A 17,804-nucleotide genomic window follows, 5' to 3' on the forward strand; every position below is an offset into this window, starting at 1 on the left:
CTGGCCAGCTGCAGTCCTTGGGGCTGCAAAGAGTTGTACACGACTGAAGCGACTTAGCTCACATGCACGTGATGCTGGCGTTACGGAGGTCGTCGTGGGCACTGAGTGTTTAGCAGCAGCCATACTATCTACCCACTAGCACTGCACCCAGTTTCGAGGACCAAAAACATCTCCAGCCATTGTCAGATGCCTGCTGAGGGGCAAAATCACCCCCAGATGAGAACCACTTTTCTATAGGGCTGTTGAGAAGAGGATTAAAGGACATGGTGGTGCAGTACTTATCATGATTCCTGGTAAATGGTAAGAGTTTCAATAAATATTACTTCCCCACAGAAGTAATCTGAAGTACCCACTTAATGCACACACTTCTCATCACCCTCAGAACACTCAAGCATCACTTCTTCCAACTGGCCAGTGAGCCCAACGGCAGATATTAACTGGGGACACTGGGTGCTCAGAGGGGCGGGTCCAGGAAGGGAGCTGCAGCTGGTGTCTCTGAGGAGCATGGAGCATCGTCACCATGGGTGGTGGGAGATACCAGCCTCTTGGGGGCAGTCTTAGTTTTCCTCATGCTGGTCTTGCCAGAAAGATCTAACTAGTTCATCAGTTATCATAAGTAGACACAGGTTGGTGACCTCAGAACTCAGCCCAAGGTCCAACTTGTAGCAAATGTCTGTTATTGATAGTGGAGGCGGCAGCAGCAGTGGTGCTGGTAGATGGAGGTGGGCATCAGGTGGAGATGGTAGTCATGGGGGGTGGACATGGGAGAGGCGGGTATGAGGGTGGAGATGGTGAACATGGGCGAGATGGCCATCAGGGTGGAGATGGTGGGTGTAGCAGTGGTGGTGATGGGTCAAGATGGCAGCAGTGGTGGTGGTAGTGGAAATGCTTGCATGCTTCCCAGAGGATAAAACTGCAAGCCATCTCTGCATGAAATGACCATCTCTGTCATTCCTTACCAGGGGGAAGACAGGCCAGGAAAACTGCATTGGGAGGCAGTCAGTTTTCCATGCTTATGTGTGTGACTGAGGTTGGTGTCTGGAGGTTTGGGGTGGGATTCAGGCTGGAGTGGAGGGCAGCAGACACAAGTCACAGCCCTGGTGCAGGATCCACCCTTTCTATAGGACGTGCTCTGTGGAGCCAGGACCAAGCAGGAGCCCTTGACATGCTGCTGCCGATGCATCTTCCTCAGGGAGAAATCAGCCGATTACTTAATCAGATGGAGTGTCTCCTGGCTGAGATGGTGAAGACAACTGGGAACTTCCCCCATGTGGTGATATTTAATGAAAGTGGTGATGGGGAGAAAAGTCAGCACTATAAAAAATGAGAGCTGGTGTTCCCCAGTGCCCACTCCCCAGAAGAAGGAGTAGACCTTGCCTGCCATCTGCGATGCCCTCTCCTGTAGTCTTCCTTTGTAGCGCAAAGTAGCTGCAGCAAGGGCCACGTACATGCAACTCCAGGTGCTTGTGGTGAACTAAGAACCTGATGCCCCAGAAGAGCACTAAATGAGGGGTCAGAAGACCTGGGTTCCATCCAGACTGTGTGACCTCAGGCAAGTCGCCTAACTTCTCTGGGTCTCTCAGCTGTAAAATAAAGGGGAGAGGTTGGGGAGGGATACTAGATGTCAAAGGTGCCTTTGGGTTTCACCTTCTATGATGCTGTGAAATCAGGAGGCCAGAAGTCTGGCCATACGTGTGAAAGAACCACAGCTGCTTCTGCTTCCTGGCCTTTTCAGTTGGGGTGCCAGGAGGCTGGTAGGGAGGGTGTTTGACTGGCCCAGGCCCTCTTACTCCAATGAGCAGGAGAGAAGAGTGACAGCAGTGATGACCGCTGGCCAAGAGCAGCGGGACCAACACCTGGTGGTCCTGGAGAATGCCCTTCCTCCTGGGTATGGGACAGGGGACTTCCTTTCTTGGGAGTTGTTGCTCCAGAGTGGGTTGGGTGGAGGAGTTCAGCCTGACTCTTTCCCCACTGCTCCTTGTCACAGGTCCTTCTCATCCTGGGTAGGACCTATGAATGTCTTAGCATATAGGTCTTGGACAGGCGCTTTACAGAAAAACAACTCCCAGTGGCCAGTGAGCACACCACACATGGTTTATTTAGCTCTATTGGTCAGCAGAGAAATGCAAATTCAATTACCAGTGTGCCCTTTTATGGCCTGTCAGGTTGGCAAAGATGAAAAGGTGACAAAATCCATTGTGGGCATTAATTCAAGGACTCTCACACAATCTGCAATTTGGGGGCGATGTGTCTTGTGGAAATAATTAAGGATGTATATACATGGTGCTGGGAAAGATTGAAGGTGGGAGGAGAAGGGGACGACAGAGGATGAGATGGCTGGATGGCATCACCGACTCGATGGACATGAGTTTGAGTAAGCTCCGAGAGTTGGTGATGGACAGGGAGGCCTGGTGTGCTGCAGTCCATGGAGTCGCAAAGAATCGGACACGATTGAGCGACTAAACAACAGCAACAACATGGTGCTCATAGCAGCTTTGCTTCAGGAAGGAAAAAAACTGGAAGCATTCTGGGATTGGGCAGATAAGTCAAGTTGTTCAGTTGCTAAGTTGCATCTGCCTCTTTGTGACCCTATGGACTGCAGCATGCCAGGCTTCCCTGTCCTGCACTATCTCCCAGAGTTTGCTCAGTACCTTGAATCAGTAGTGCAATCTAACCATCTCATCCTCTGTCCTCGCCTTCTCCTCCTGCCTTCAATCTTTCCCAACATCAGGGTCTTTTCCAATCAGTTGATTCTTCATGTCAGGTGGCCAAAGTATTGAAGCTTCAGATTCAGCATCAGTCCTTCCAGTGAATATTTAGGATGGATTTCCTTTAGGATTTATTCGTTTGATCTCCTTGCTGTCCAAGGGACTCTCAGGAGTCTTCTCCAGCACCACAGTTCAAAAAGATCAGATTTTTAGCATTCAGCCCTCTTTCTGGTCCAACTCTCACATCCATATTTGACTACTGAAAAAGCCATAGCTTTGACTGTATGGACCTTTGTCTGCAAGGTGATGTCTCTGCTTTATAATATGCTCTCTAGGTTGGTCATAGCTTTTATTCCAAGGATGTAACCATTTCAAGTGATGCTTGATGATTATGTTGGTGGAGTGATGGATGTTCCCAGAATGTTTATCTACCAGAGTGGTGGAACGTGGATCTGCTCTGGGGCTTTATGTGTATGCACACAGAGAGGAATGTGAGCTCATCTTCTCTTGCGAGGACTCCAAAATTACAACTTGCTGCTGAACAACCAATGACAGGAGAATGCTGGATCCCACCAAAAAAAGTGTCCAAGCACAAAGGAGAGTACATCATGCGAAATGCTGGGCTGGATGAAGCACAGGTTTGAACAAGATTGCCTGGAGAAATATCAATAACCTCAGATATGCAGATGACACCACCCTTATTGCAGAAAGCAAAGAGGAACTAAAGAGCTTCTTGATAAAAGCGAAAGAGGAGAGTGAAAAAGCTGGCTTAAAACTCAATATTCAAAAAATGAAGATCATGGCATCTGGTCCCATTACTTCATGGCAAATAGATGGGGAAACAATTGAAACAGTGACAGATTTTATTTTCTTGGGCTCTAAAATCACTGCTTATGGTGACTGCAACCATGGAATTAAAAGATGCTTGCTCCATGGAAGAAAAGCTGCGACAAACCTAGACAGCATATTAAAAAGCAGAGACATTACTTTGTCAACAAATGTCTGTCTAGCTAAACCTATGGTTTTTTTGGTAATCATGTATGGATGTGAGAATTGGACCATAAAGAAAACTGAGTGCTGAAGAATTGATGCTTTTGAACTGTGGTGTTGGAGAAGACTCTTGAGAGTCCCTTGGACTGCAAGGAGATTCAACCAGTCCATCCTAAAGGAAATCAGTCCTGAATATTCATTGGAGGGAGTGATGCTGAAGCTGAAGTTCCAATACTTTGGGTACCTAATGCAAAGAGCCAACTAATTGGAAAAGACCCTGATTCTGGGAAAGATTGAAGGCAGGAGGAGAAGGGGATGACAGAGGATGAGATGGTTGGATGGCATCACCAACTGGATGAACATGAATTTGAGCAAGCTCCGGGAGTTGTGATGGACAGGGAAGCCTGGTGTGCTGCAGTCCATGGGGTCACAAAGAGTCAGACATGACTGAGTGATTGAACTGAACTGAACACAGAGAAGAAAAAAATTCTAGACAGGTGTAAGCCAATGTATTAAACATGTATTTAGTTCCTTCTTTTTAGTTCTGTTGTTTTGGTGGATACACAGGCTTTGCATAATAAGTGGAATTAGGAAGACAAAAATATATTTTTAATGACAAAAAGCACTTAGAGGAGCCTGGCATTAGCCAGGTCCCAAGAGAGGCCAAATCAGGGGAAGGGCCCCTTGCGAGCCTCTGGCTGGCTGCAGGTCTGTTTGTTGGCAAAAGGGTGAGAGATTAATCTCAATCTGCCTTCCGCTGTGTCACCATCTATTTCAGGAGTGTGGCAGCTCTTCACCCTCTCCAGCTCAGGTGTCAGTTGCTGGGGAGAAGTCATCAGTCAGAGGAGAGGGCCTGGAGGGGTGGCAGCAGGCAGGGAGCCAAACCGCCCTGCATGAGGACTGGCCCATCTCTTTGGAGCGGGCCTGGCAGAGCAGGAGGAGGTGGTTCTGAAGTGAAGGAGCAGTGGGCTGCATTCTGCCTGGGCCCGGATGAGCTGGCGCCCACCTTGTTTCAGTGGAAGGTGGATCTGGGTTGGAGGAAGGAGACAGAAGGTAGGAACTCAGATTTCCATCAACTGTGCCTGTTCCCCGAGTTGTCTCCCTAGGCCAGGAGATGAGCTGCACAGAGTCATCCCTGCTCCCCCAAGAGCCTGGAGCCACAGCATGTGATTTGGTGGGACAGCTGGGCAGAGTGAGATGATTTGTGACAGTGTAACAGGTGTCCGGCTCATCCTTGAACTCAGTTTTCCTATAATCTGTTGGTTAATTGGGCCTCTGAAGTGTAAACAAAAAAGGCCAATCCTGGCTAATGTACGCAAGCAAAGTGCAAGGATGTCAGGTACTTCACAGAACTGAAGAGGAGGCTTGGGAAGCAGACTCAGGAGAGAATGGGGCAGCCCTGGGAGTCTGGAAAGCAGAGACCAGTTGATGAGTTCTGCAGGACAGGGCTGCTGGATTGAGTGGGTTCCGGCCATGCTTTTGGTCAGTCCACACAAGATCAGTGTGCTGGGGCAGAGAGACTTGGGCAAGGGGTCATGCATTTTAAGAAGGTCGCATCAAGGGACTGTCCTGGTAATCTGGTTGATAAGACTCCACACTACCACTGCATGGTGGTATTGCATGTTCAATCCCCATTCAGGGTATTAAGATCCCACATGCTGTGCAGTATGGCCAAAAAATAAATGAAGAAAGAAAGTTGGACAAGACATACCCAGGGGGTAAGAGGTGATTGCCCAAAATGAAATCTGAAAGCAGACTCCGTATGAGTAGAGATGGAGTGTAAAAAGCTGAAGGATGACTGTTACATGCTAGACATCTCGACTGGGTGAATTGCATCCCCTAGAGGGATATGGACAGGGAGGCCTGGCGTGCTGCGATTCATGGGGTTGCAAAGAGTCGGACACGACTGAACGACTGAACTGAACTGAACTGAGAGGGATATGTTTAAGCCCTAATACCCAGAGCCTGTGAAGGTGACCTTATTTGGAAAAAATCTTTGCAGATACAGTTGAGTTAAGGATCTTGAGATGAGATCATCCTGGATTTAGGATGGGCCCTAAATCCAATGACAAGCATCCTTGTAAGAGAAAGAGAGATGTGAAAGAGACTGTTGTTATTCAGTCCCTAAATCGTGTCGGACTCTTTGCAACCCCGTGGACTGCAGCAAGCCAGGCTTCTCTGTCCTTCATAAATTATGTTCACACTCATGTCCATTGAGTCAGTGATGCCATCCAACCATCATATCCTCTGTTGCCCACTTCTCCTGCCCTCAGTCTTTCCCAGCATCAGCGTCTTATCCAATAAGTCAGATCTTTGAATCAGGTGGCCAAAGTATTGAAGCTTCAGATTCAGCATCAGTTCTTCCCATGAATATTCAGGGTTAATTTCTTTTGGGATTGACTGGTTTGGTCCGTCAAATACAGAGCAGAAAGGCAGAAAGAGATACAGAGCAGAAAGTCTTGTGAAGACAGCTGTGGAGACTGCAGTGATGCTGCCACAAGCCATGGAATGCCACGAGTCACCAGAAGCTGGAAAAGGCCAGAAAGAAATTTCCCCTAGAACCCTCAGTGGGAGCCTGGCCCTCCTGGCACTTTAATTTTGGACTTCTGGCCTCAACTATGAGAGGATGAATTTGCTTTAAGCCACCCAGTTTGTGATAATTTTTATGGGAGCCCTAGGATGTTAGGACAACACCCAAACTCTTCAGAAATGACCTCTCCCCACTGAGGACTCTGGGCTTGGGCCTCCACTGGAGGTAGTGAGGGTTCTAGATTGAGTTTATAAGTTTCCTGTGCAGCTTTGGCTAAAGTCTGTGACCTACTGGGTCTCAGTGTCCCCACAGAAACTTGTTCAAGCATTTGTAAGGCAATAGGGGAGGGTAATGACTCCAAATCCAGGCTCCATCACTTCTCCTTTGGGGAATCGGAAGCAGGTAACATAAATAGTATTCTGTTTGTTTGTCTGCAAACAGGAGTTACTACAGTACCATCTGTGGAGTTTGTTTTACAGATTATAGGAGCGTAGACAATGCAAGAGGGGCTCCCCAGGTGGCTCAGTGGTAAAGAATCTGCCTGCCAGTGCAGGAGAGGAAGGAGACACAGGTTCGACCCTTGGGTTGGGAAGGTCCCCTGGAGAAGGAAGTGACAGCCTGCTCCAGGATTCTTGCCTAGAGAATCCCATGGACAGAGGAGCCTGGAGGTTTGCAGTCCATGGGGCCACAGAGAGTTGAACATGACTGAGTGACTGAGCACACACACATACCGCCGCAGACAATGCAGTGCTTGGCAGACTATCCTGTAAGGCGGCGGGGTGAACTGATGGGCCCTCACTCTCTGTGGGTGCTTTGTTCTGTTCCACCTGTTTCCAAAGAGCAGTGAATGTTTCCACCTCCCAAGAGGGAAAAGCATGGGAGAAACGTCTTCCTCTTTTCAGGCAGCTGTGAAGTAAATCTGACGATGAATTTAGGGAAGAGGACTTTTGTCCTGCAAAGGAGGTGCCTGTGCTTGTCCAGCACCATTGGCCATTAGTGGGACAGTTGGTCCCTTTGGGGAGGTGGTTTAGGAACTCCTATGGCCACACAGGTAAGCCATGCTCTCCAATCCTGTCTTTATTCATGTTGTTGTTTTTCAGTTGCTAAGTCATGCTCCATTCTTGGCAACCCCATGGATTGCAGCACACCAGACTTCCCTGTCCTTCACTGTCTCCCAGAGTTGGCTCAAACTCATGTCCATCGAGTTGGTGATGGACCATCCATCACCATCATCCAACCATCTCAACCTGTCACCCCCTTCTCCTCCTGCCTTCAATCTTTCCCAGCATCAGGGTCTTTTCCAGTGAGTTGGTTCTCTGCATCACGTGACCAAAGTATTGGAACTTCAGCATTAGACTCAGTCTTTCTGATGAATATTCAGGGTTGATTTCCTTTAGGATTGACTGGTTTGATCTCCTTGCAGTCCAAGGGACCCTCAAGAGTCTTCTCTCCAGCACTGCAATTCAAAAGCATCAATTCTTCAGCGCTCGGTCCAGCTCTCACATCCATACCTGACTACTGGAAAAACTATAGCTTTGACTATACGGACCTTTGTCAGCAAAATGATGTCTCTACTTTAATGGTGTACAGATGTACAAATTTTATCTTTTATAAAATGATGATAGTGTGCGTGTGTGTGTGTATGTGTGTGCTTGGTGTCCTAACTGAACAGAATTATCAGCTGCAGTCCTCTGTCAATCTCATCTATTTCTTACTTTAAAGTTTTTTTCTACTATGTAAAATTCAAAAGCCTGAGGACCATAGCTCTAGACTCTAGGCTTCCAAGCAATCTTAGTCACGGGCTGATGGTTTTACTCTCAACTTCTGCCCATGCCTTGCACTTCCTGGCTGCCTCTGGGATGCAGGACATGTAGAAACCACTGCCCAGGGGGTTACAAGCTCACATGCCTGCACAGGGGCCATCAGGTGACATGAATGAGTGAGCAGGCTCACGCCATGTGTCCTGTCTCATTAGGGCAGCCTGACCATTGTCTCTGTGTGACAGCATTGCCTTATCTCCTGATTTGAATGTTTTCTTAAGATGCTTAAAATAAAAAACGACTGTTGAGTTGGAGTTTCCCACATGGCTCAGTGGTAAAGGATCTACCTGCCAATACAGGAGACACAGGTTTGATCCCCGGGTTGAAAAGATCACCTGGAGAAGAGAATGACAACCCATCCCAATACACTTGCCTGGGAAATCCCACGGACAGAGGAACCTGGAGGGCTATAGTCCATGGGGTTGTAAAGAGTCCAACATGATTTTGCGACTAAACAACAATTGTTGAGTTGATTAAAAAAAAAAAAAGCTTAAAAAGCTATTGCAGCCTGATCCTGGCTCAGGGCTGCCTTCCTTTAATCCCTTAATCCAGATTCTCAATCCCTTGCAGTGATGCTCCAATGACTCCACACGCAGCCACTTACATCAACCAGTAACAGTCACTTGGGAAGATGTAGTATTTAGGGGGTGCTATTCTAGCGCAGATGTCCCAGGTGGTGCTAGTGGTAAAGAACCTGCCTGCCAACGCAGGAAACCTAAGAGACACAGGTTTGATCCTCCAGTACTGGGCTTCCTTGTGGCTCAGATGGTAAAGAATCTGCCTGCAATGTGAGAGACCTGGGTTCCAGCCCTGGGTTCGGAAGATCTCCTGGAGGAGGGCATGGCAACCCACTTCAGTATTCTTGCCTGGAGAATCGCCATGGACAGAGGAGCCTGGAGGGCTACAGTCCATGGGGTTGCAAACAGTTGGACACGACTGAGTGGCTAAGCATGCACATAGTAGCCCAGGAGGACATATCTCATGTTGCTTCTCACCAGATTCTACTCAGGCCTCTTACCTGCAGTCATTTCTCATTCCTCTCCAGTGATCCCCCAACTCAAAGGTAACTCGTTCATTCCATGAATATGGATGAATACTTATCGTATCTTCCAGACATTCAGCTCTTTATTTTCTGAATTTGTAAAGCCCATACTCAGTTCTCAATCGTGCATCATCTTCTCCACTGCTTGCTGTTTTTAAGTTTAGGCTCCTCTGTCAGACTATAGCTTCCCAGGTGGCCTAGTGGTAAAGAATCCACCTGTCAATGCAGGAGACAAAGGAGACGTGGTTTTGATCCGTGGGTTGGGAAGATCCCCTGGAGGAGGAAATGGCAACCTGCTCCAGTATTCTTGCCTCGGGAGTCCCACGGACAGAGGAGCCTGGCGGGCTACAGTCCACGGGGTCGCAAAGAGTCGGACGCAACTGAACGACTGAACACACAGCCGTGCCAGCTTATAAGCTTCTGGAGGCTGAATGTGGCCCTTTCTTCAGCATTACAGGCAACATAAGGTGACAGGAGAAGCACAGGCTTTGGAGTAAAACAGAGCCGAGAGGGTAAGTTGAATTCGGGCTTTCCTTATTATAGTACGTGAATTGCCAGGATTTCCGAGGCCTGCTTCCTCGCCTATGAATTGATGGTAATGCCACTCACCTCCCCAAGGGAGGTCAGTTATAAGTGTCATGTGCTAAGGGGTGTGCACTGCATCAGAACACAGTAGGTGCTCAATAAGTGCACCCCCTGCACACACACTCTTTGCATTCTTTGAAATGAGTGAGGACTCACTGGAGTGGGAGATGTACATGTCTTTGTTTTCAGAAATCTACCCAGGGTGCTTCTGGGTCTCCCCTGGGCTTTCTTAATCCTGCTTTCCACCCAGTTGGTGGGCTGCCGTCTATGGGGTCGCACAGTCGGACATGACTGAAGCGACTTAGCAGCAGCAGCAGCAGCAGACTCAGCTGGGACCAGCCATTTGCAATATGGCACTCCTTCCTTTTTCTTCCTTCCTGCCTTTTTCTCCTTTCTTATATTTTTTTGTATCTAGCATAAAACCTTACCAGTTTTGTTTAATGCACGAATTATAACGCCATTTAACAACTAAATGTGTGCCTAGTAGCTAACAGTAGCCCTGCCTTAGAAAGTTATCTATTTAGCTGAGCATTTCAGCTGAAAGCAGCAGTTCTCAACCAGGAAATTCTGTTTCCTTCCCTGCCCTCCTCTTGGGGACATGTAGCACTGTCTGGAGACATTATTGATTGTCACACTGGGTAAGGATGCTGGCATCTAGTGGGCAGAGGGCAGGGGCAATGATAAACATCCTGCAGCGTGTAGGTCAGCCCCCTACACCAAAGAGTTATCTAGGCCCGAATGTCAGTAGTACCGAGGTTGAGAAACCCTGGTCGAGTAACTCCTGCTGGAGAGAAGAGGTGACCCCAGAGAAAGATGACTCCAGCTCCTGAGCTCTGCAGCCAGCCTTGAATGTGTCCTTAGACGGCCTGACAGCGGTGCCCCGCCCCCCTCCTCTGGGCCCTGCTGACTCTCATTTCTCTGCCCTTTGTGAAATACAAAAACCCATTAAGTCAGTATGTCTTATCGTGATGGCTCCATCAAGCGTGCGTCCAGAGTCTCCCACTCCTGGTGGGCTTGTGTGTGGTGTTTTTCAAGCAAGCCTGTTTTCTCTAGCCACAGAGAAATCGGAGATGACATTTTCTAAAAGTGTTTCTTTGTAAAAATGCCAAGTCTAATCTCAAGGCACAAAGAACTTAGAGAAATCAGAATCGACTTGAGGAGTTGTGATCGGCAAAGGTGGATTTAAATGGCAGGCTTTGTGGACTTGTGTTGTTTTGGGGGTTGGTTGTTGGCCAGTTAATACAGCTCATTGAAAAAAGGACTTCTGGACCTTTTCTCTGGGTCATGATGACCTATTATGGCTTTGAAAATTGCAAATATTACCTTGATTTTAGAAACTGCCTGGGCTTCATGCAGTCCATTGGTGTCCATCTTGTTTACTTTTGTAATATCTTTGGGGAGGGGTGGGGTGGATGCTAAGAAGAGGCAAATCAATTGATTTTCTCTATTTTCCATTGAAGAAAACAGTGTCTGCAAGGGAACCTCACCAAAACTCTCTTTTAAAGTTCTCTGGTTTCGTTTAACTGCATTTAAAAGGATTAGAGGTAAGCAAAAACTTGGCTTAAGAAAATAAATAGGCAGAAACATTGTCAAGTGTAAATTGGAGAAACTTGCAGAGCTCTGGTCCAGGTAATTCCTTGGATATCTAAGGTAGGCACTGATTCAGGGAGAGGAGGGAATGTGAATCTGGTCACTAGGCAATGGTTCCCATTGGAAGAACATCAGTGGGTTGGCTATAGACTGCATGAAAGGTGAGTGAGGGCAGAAGGAAGGCGAAGCTCAGCCAGTCCGCCTCCATCTTCCATTTCTGAGATAGAAGGAAAGATACACAATAAAGACCAGCTAATCAGTGAGGTGTGAGGAAGTACCCCATGGAGATGGGTTGAAGGCAGCTTTCTGAAACCAGGAGGCACTGAAAAAGAGAACAATTGAAGTTTTCCTGAGAACAGAGAGGAAGTCAAAGGTAAACAGAAATTGCAGGCAGGTGAGCTTAATGTGAAAACAGTGTCTTCACATCTCTGTGAAACTGTGTTGTTGAAGGCAAGCTATATGGATTCTCTGTGCTTCGGTTGTTTCATCCATAAAATGGGCGTAGTATTAATTGTTGTGAGAATTCAGAGTTAATATGCACATAGTACTTAAAATAGTGTTTGCATGTAGAAAGCGCAGTATGAATGTTTGTTACTACTAGCTTATTTTTCTCTCCTCTTCCAGATCAGAGACACAGCTGACCTTTTTATTCATTTAATATCATGCATTTTACTATTATGTATTTCCTTATATTTGAAATTTGTGAAATTATGGCAGTAATTTGACTTTGTATTAATATATAGTTTGTATTGTATATACATCAGGATGTATAGATTATGCTTGGTAATGAACAATTTTTATTGTTTAATACTAACACAAGTCTATATCTTTTATTTGTGTCCAGTGAGGATTGTTATTAGTCTACTAGGGTTGCCGTAACAAAATACCACAGATTGGGGGGCTTAAACAATAGAAATTTATTTTATCACAGTTCCAGAGACTAGGAGTCCAGATCAAGGTGTGGATGGAGTTGGTTTCTGCTGAGGTATTTCTTCCTGACTTGCAGATGGCCACCTTCTCGCTGTGTCTTCACATGGACTTTGCATGTGCAGAGAGAGATAGAGCTCTCTGCTGTCTCTTCTTCTTATAAGGACACCCGTCCTACTGATCAGAGCGCCACCCTTATGACCCCATTTAACCATAATTACCTTCATAAAGACCTTAAAGGATCTGGTGTCCCAATATAGTCATGTTAGGGCTTCAAAGTCCAGTCCATAACAGGATTGCTGGTGGAGGTGGGCCTCAGTTCATAGTATTTATTTGGAGACCTGGGTTCTCAGGGGCTCAGCCCATGTCCATCTCTCCTACCCCAGCTCTTGCTAAATTCCCCTTGGCTCACTCTGCAGCCCCAGGTGAACTTTTTTCCCATATCTGGAGTTCTTTACCAGCTTCCTTCTCTGTCTGGACTCTTATTCCATGGCTGGTTCCTTCTCAGCCTTTAGACCTTAACTGACCACCCCTTCTAAAGATGGTCCTTTGTCCCAGACAAGTCTCAGCTTTAGGCTCCTACAAGTAAGCGGAAGGGGTAAAATTCACCAACCTGCAGTTCTCTAGCTGCCCTCCAACTTTGCTTGATGGCAGATAGGGTACCCCACGAGGAACAGTTTACTGATGGGGGAGCAGTCCTCCAGATGTATCTAAATGTCATAAACCCCTTACTCTAGGAACGTGTCCCTCACCCCCAGGTGACTGACAACTTCTGTCGCCACCATTCCTCTTGGTGGCAGTCATGGGAAGGCAGCTGGCTTCCTGTGCCCCCTGGCCCATGTCTTCTTGTCTATCTTTTCCAGCCCCACATCCCTTTTCTGTTCCTTCTGGAGGCACAGTGGCTATAGGCCAAGTCTTCTGGAGGCAGATTATTTGAGTTAGAGTTAAAGCTAGGCCACTTACTAGCTGTGCTGCTTTGGACAAATTACTTAACCTCTCTGAAATTGTTTTCTCATCTTTAAAATGGGGATGATAGCAGGACCTGTCTCATGGAGTTGTGAGTATGAAATGATTTGTTATGTGTGAGGTGCTTAGAACAGTGCCTGGCCTATGGTAAGCTCTGTGTGTGTGTGTGTGTGTGTGTGTGTGTGTGTGTGTGTGTGTGTGTGTGTTAGTTGCTTAGTTATGTCTGGCTGTTTGTGTCCCCATGGACTGTAACTCACCAGGCTCCTCTGTCCATGGAATCCTCTAGGCAAAAATACTGGAATGGGTTGCCATTTCCTTCTCCAGGGGACCTTCCCAACCCAGGGATAGAACCTGGGTCTCCCACATTGCAGGCAGATTCTCTACTGTCTAAGCCACCAGGGAAGTCAATGGTAAGCTCTAGATTGCATTTATTGTCACTGCTGTGCTGTCCATCCTAAAGGAAATCAGTCCTGAATATTCATTGGAAGGACTGATGTTGAAGCTGAAACTCCAATACTTTGGCCACCTGATGTGAAGAACTGACTCATTTGAAAAGACCCTGATGCTGGGAAAGATTGAAGGTGGGAGGAGAAAGGGATGACAGAGGATGAGATGGCTGGATGGCAATACCGACTCAATGGACATGAGTTTGAGTAAACTCCAGGAGTTGGTGATGGACAGGGAGGCCTGGCATGTTGCAGTCCATGGGGTCTCAAAGAGTCAGACATGACTGAGTGACTGAATTGATGAAGCACTTTCTTAGCCCATATCCAGGTGTAATATTTTGGGGGGACTGTGAGTTTGAAACTTCTTTTTAAACTAGCAAGCAAGATTAGAACTTCTTTTTAATCTCACTTTTCAAGTGAGATCTTAAAGGGAACCCAATATATGAGACAGAGATTACAAGGACTTCTCTGGTTGTAGTGGGGTGGGTGTCCCAGGAACTCTCTCTAAAAACCCCTCACATTCTTCCTCATCAACTAGAAGATAATGTTTCTCAAGTGTGCCTTGGGGACCAGCAGCATCAGAATCTCATTGTTATTAAAAATGCAGAGCCTAGGGTCCCACTCCAAACCTGCTGAATTGGATTCTCCAGAAGATGGAGCCTGAAAATCTGAATTTCAGTATAGTCTTCAGGTGCTTCTGAAGCACACAGGAACTTCATGCCAGCTTCCTAACTATATACTGAAGGTCAGCTTTGGCTTATTTTCCCCACTACTCTTCTAGGGTAGTGAGTACAGTCTGTGATGCTACGCTGATTTCTTTGTTCAGTTTTGCCTGGGTAGCAGTGAAAAGGAGGCTGGCATTCTTCTTGGAAAGCTACCCTACAAACTGAAGTGTGCCATCATTGGTTGGCACTGGCCCTATACATCCCACTACCTCTGTCCACCTGCAAGGCCGGATATTATCAGGTCTGGATTAGGGTCTACTGAGCTTCTAAACCCTAAAAAGATGATATTCTCTTCCATCAATCACTCTTAGTGATTCAAAATCAAGAGTGCCATGCCTTAAAGCTGTGGTTCCCAATCTTTTGTTACTAGGGCCTGATTTCATGGAAGACTAATTTTCCACAGGCTGATGGCGGGGGGTGGGCAAAGGGATGGATGGATGGTTTGGGGGTGATTCAAGTGCATTATATTCACTGTGCACTTCACTTCTAATCTGATATTGCTGCTGATCTGATAGGAGGTACATGTTCGTGACCTGGATGCTGGGGAACCTCTGTCCTGAAGGGGGTCAAGAGAGACCAGCACATTCTGGATTCTGCCATGTGATTACTGTGAGGCCTCTTAAAACAGTCTAAATTGGATTCAAGTCTGCTTTGTCCCCCTTTTGTGTTTGGGTGATGCGCCTGCTTTGCACTTGGTCAGCACTCACCTTGCTGACTTTTGGGCCATCCTGAGACACAGTCTAAACCTCTCTCTCATTCTTCCTGCCTTTTTCACAGGCCTGGACGAAATCCAGTGCTCCCTGCCCATGGAGAACAGGAGGATATTCCTGCACGAGCTGTCGGAGGCCAGCTTCAGTGAGTGCAAGTTCAGCCTCTCGCTCACAGACCTGTTTGTCATCATCTTCTCCGGCGTGGCCGTGTCCATCGCTGCCATCATCTCCAGCTTCTTCTTGGCCACCGTGGTGCAGTGCTTCCAAAGGTGTGCCCCCAACAAGGACACCGAGGACGAAGATGAGGATGAGGACGACTGAGCCACCCCCAACCCTTCCTCACTCTCCTGAACCCAAGCCGGTGGCTCCCCTCCAAGAAGAGAGGGAAATGCTGAAAGGGAGGAGAACTGACCATCAGTGACCAGAGGAGCGCATGCTTCGAGCCTGGCCCCTGGGTGCATCTGGTGAGACCTCCGATCTCGGGGTTTCGAATTCGCGGAGTGGAGGAGCCAAGGAAGGATTCCCAGAGAAGAGCCTGCCTCGTGGCTTGAGATGTGTGCGCTGGGCGAAGGTGGCTGGGTCAGGCTTTGGAGCTGACAGCTGAGAGCAGCATAGGGGATGTGAAGACTGGAAGGCCTGACCTGCAAAGATGACTTTGTCCTATCCATTTCTCCTACTTGGACTGGGAGACCAGGCAGCCTCTCTTTCATCCCCAGAGGCAGCAGCCCAGATGGTGGGGACTGGAATTCAAGTCCTGGGAGCAGGACTTCTGTTCCTAAAATAGGCTTTGGCCACCTTGAGATGTTATGCAGAGAACAACCCATGTCTGGCTAAAGTGGCACTGAGGAAAAAGCTAAGACCCGGACAAAGGGTGTTTGTCATTCTGTTTTGGTGAGTGGGTCAGGAAAGCTTTGTCGACAGAACTCAATCCCTGATGGTTATCCTGAGATTGCTCTTGTTGTCTAGACACTTGGTGGTGTCCAACTCTTTGTGACCCTGTGGACTGTAGCCCACCAGCCTCCACTGTCTATGGGATTTCCTAGGGAAGAATACTGGAGTGGGTTGTCATATCCTCCTCTGATCCTAAAAGGTAGCAATTCATAAAGGAAGGACAGTCGATTCATACCTTTGCGATGGCCTCTGCTCAGAGTCTTCCCTCTAAAGTACAGCCAGGTGGTTCCCACTTGCCCTGACACCACCCCCAACCGTGAGTCCCACCTCCGCTGAATATCACCTGTTCATTTTGTGCCGGCACCATTCCAGACTTCTCATCTCCAGAACTTGCAATTAACTTTCCTGGAGGCCAGGATTCCAAAAAGCAGGTTACCTTGGACCAACAAAATGTTAAAAAAAAAACAAACCTGGGACTTGGCTTCTGAAAAACCTACATCAGTGGCCTTAGGGTGTGTGTGACATTTCTTTGGAGCATAGGCTGTGACAGGCAGTGTTTTCCAGGATGTGGAATGCAGTGCTTTGATTCAGAGATAGTATGAAACAATGTCACACACCCGGCAGGTTGATGCAAGGTAATGGATGTTAGCATCATTGGACCTTGCTGGGGACTGGCACTTAGACAGGGGACTGGTGAGAAGCTCCTGGGATATTTCTGGGAATCATCTCTCCATTGTTTCCCATAATATATTCCTTATGTTTCTTTCTCTGTTGCTCCCCTTGAATTTTCTTTTTTCACTTTTAGTTTTTAATGACATTTACTTTTTTAAAAAATTGGAGTATAATTGCTTTACAATGTTGTGTAGTTTCCTGCTGTACAACAACATGAATCAGCTATGTGTATACGTATCACCAACTCGATGGACATGAGTTTGAGAAAGCTCTGGGAGCTGGTGATGGACAGGGACAGCTGGCGTGCTGCAGTCTATGGGGTCGCAAAGAGTCGGACAAGACTGAGCGACCGAAGTGACTGACTGATACGTATATCCTCTCCCTCTCGAGCTCTCCTCCCACCCACACCCCCATCCTGCCCCTCTAGGTCATCACAGAGCACTGAGCTGGGCTCCCTGCACTGTCCAGCTGCTCCCCACTAGCTGTCTGTTTCATGGTAGTATATATATGTCGATGCTACTCTCCCAGTGCGTCCCACCCTCTCCTCCCCGCACTGTGCCCACAAGTCCATGCTTTATTTCTGCATCTCTATTCCTGCCCTGCAAATAGGCTCATCAGCACCTATGATGGAATATTACTCAGGCATAAAAAGGAACAACATTGGGTCATTTGTAGTGATGTGGATGAAAGCAGACTCTGTCATACAGAGTGAAGTAAGCCAGAAAGAGAAAAACAAATACCATGTATTAACACATGCATATGGAAGCTCCCTTGCATCTTTGCCTCCACAGAGAATTACTGAGTGCTTGCTAAGTGTTCTGGCCCAGGCCCTGTGGCTGTGGGCCTTTCATGATGAAGACAGAGCCCTTGCTGGCTTGGGCCTCGTATTCTTATGGGGGAAACAGAAAACAAACAAGTGAACAAAACAGTAATTGCAGGTAGTGATAAGTGCTGTGAGGGAAATAAATGAGGTCTTGTGACAGAGTAACTGCTTGGAGACAGTCGAGAGTGGATGATTGGGTGAATTAGCCGGGACTCTCCAGGGAAACAGCACCAATAGGAAATCATCTATCTGTCTGTCCATCTGTCTGGATTATAAGGAATTGGCTCAGGCAGTTATGGAAACCAAGAAGGCCCATGGTCTGCAGTCAGCCAGCTGGAGACATGAAAAATGCTAGTGATGTGATTCTAGTCTGAATCCA

General features: G+C 47.4%; 1 protein-coding gene across 1 annotated transcript in view; it reads left to right on the top strand.

The window, feature by feature from the left end:
• LRRC38 (leucine rich repeat containing 38) overlaps nucleotides 1–16,782 on the top strand; it is a 35,953-nt gene extending 19,171 nt beyond the window's left edge. The window contains exon 2 of the mRNA XM_005690878.3: nucleotides 15,107–16,782. Coding sequence (XP_005690935.2) covers nucleotides 15,107–15,360 — 254 coding nt within the window. The 3' untranslated portion in view covers nucleotides 15,361–16,782. The remainder of the gene's footprint in view (nucleotides 1–15,106) is intronic.

The sequence above is a fragment of the Capra hircus genome, chromosome 16 (genome assembly GCF_001704415.2).
Source record: "Capra hircus breed San Clemente chromosome 16, ASM170441v1, whole genome shotgun sequence".
NCBI lineage: Eukaryota > Metazoa > Chordata > Mammalia > Artiodactyla > Bovidae > Capra > Capra hircus.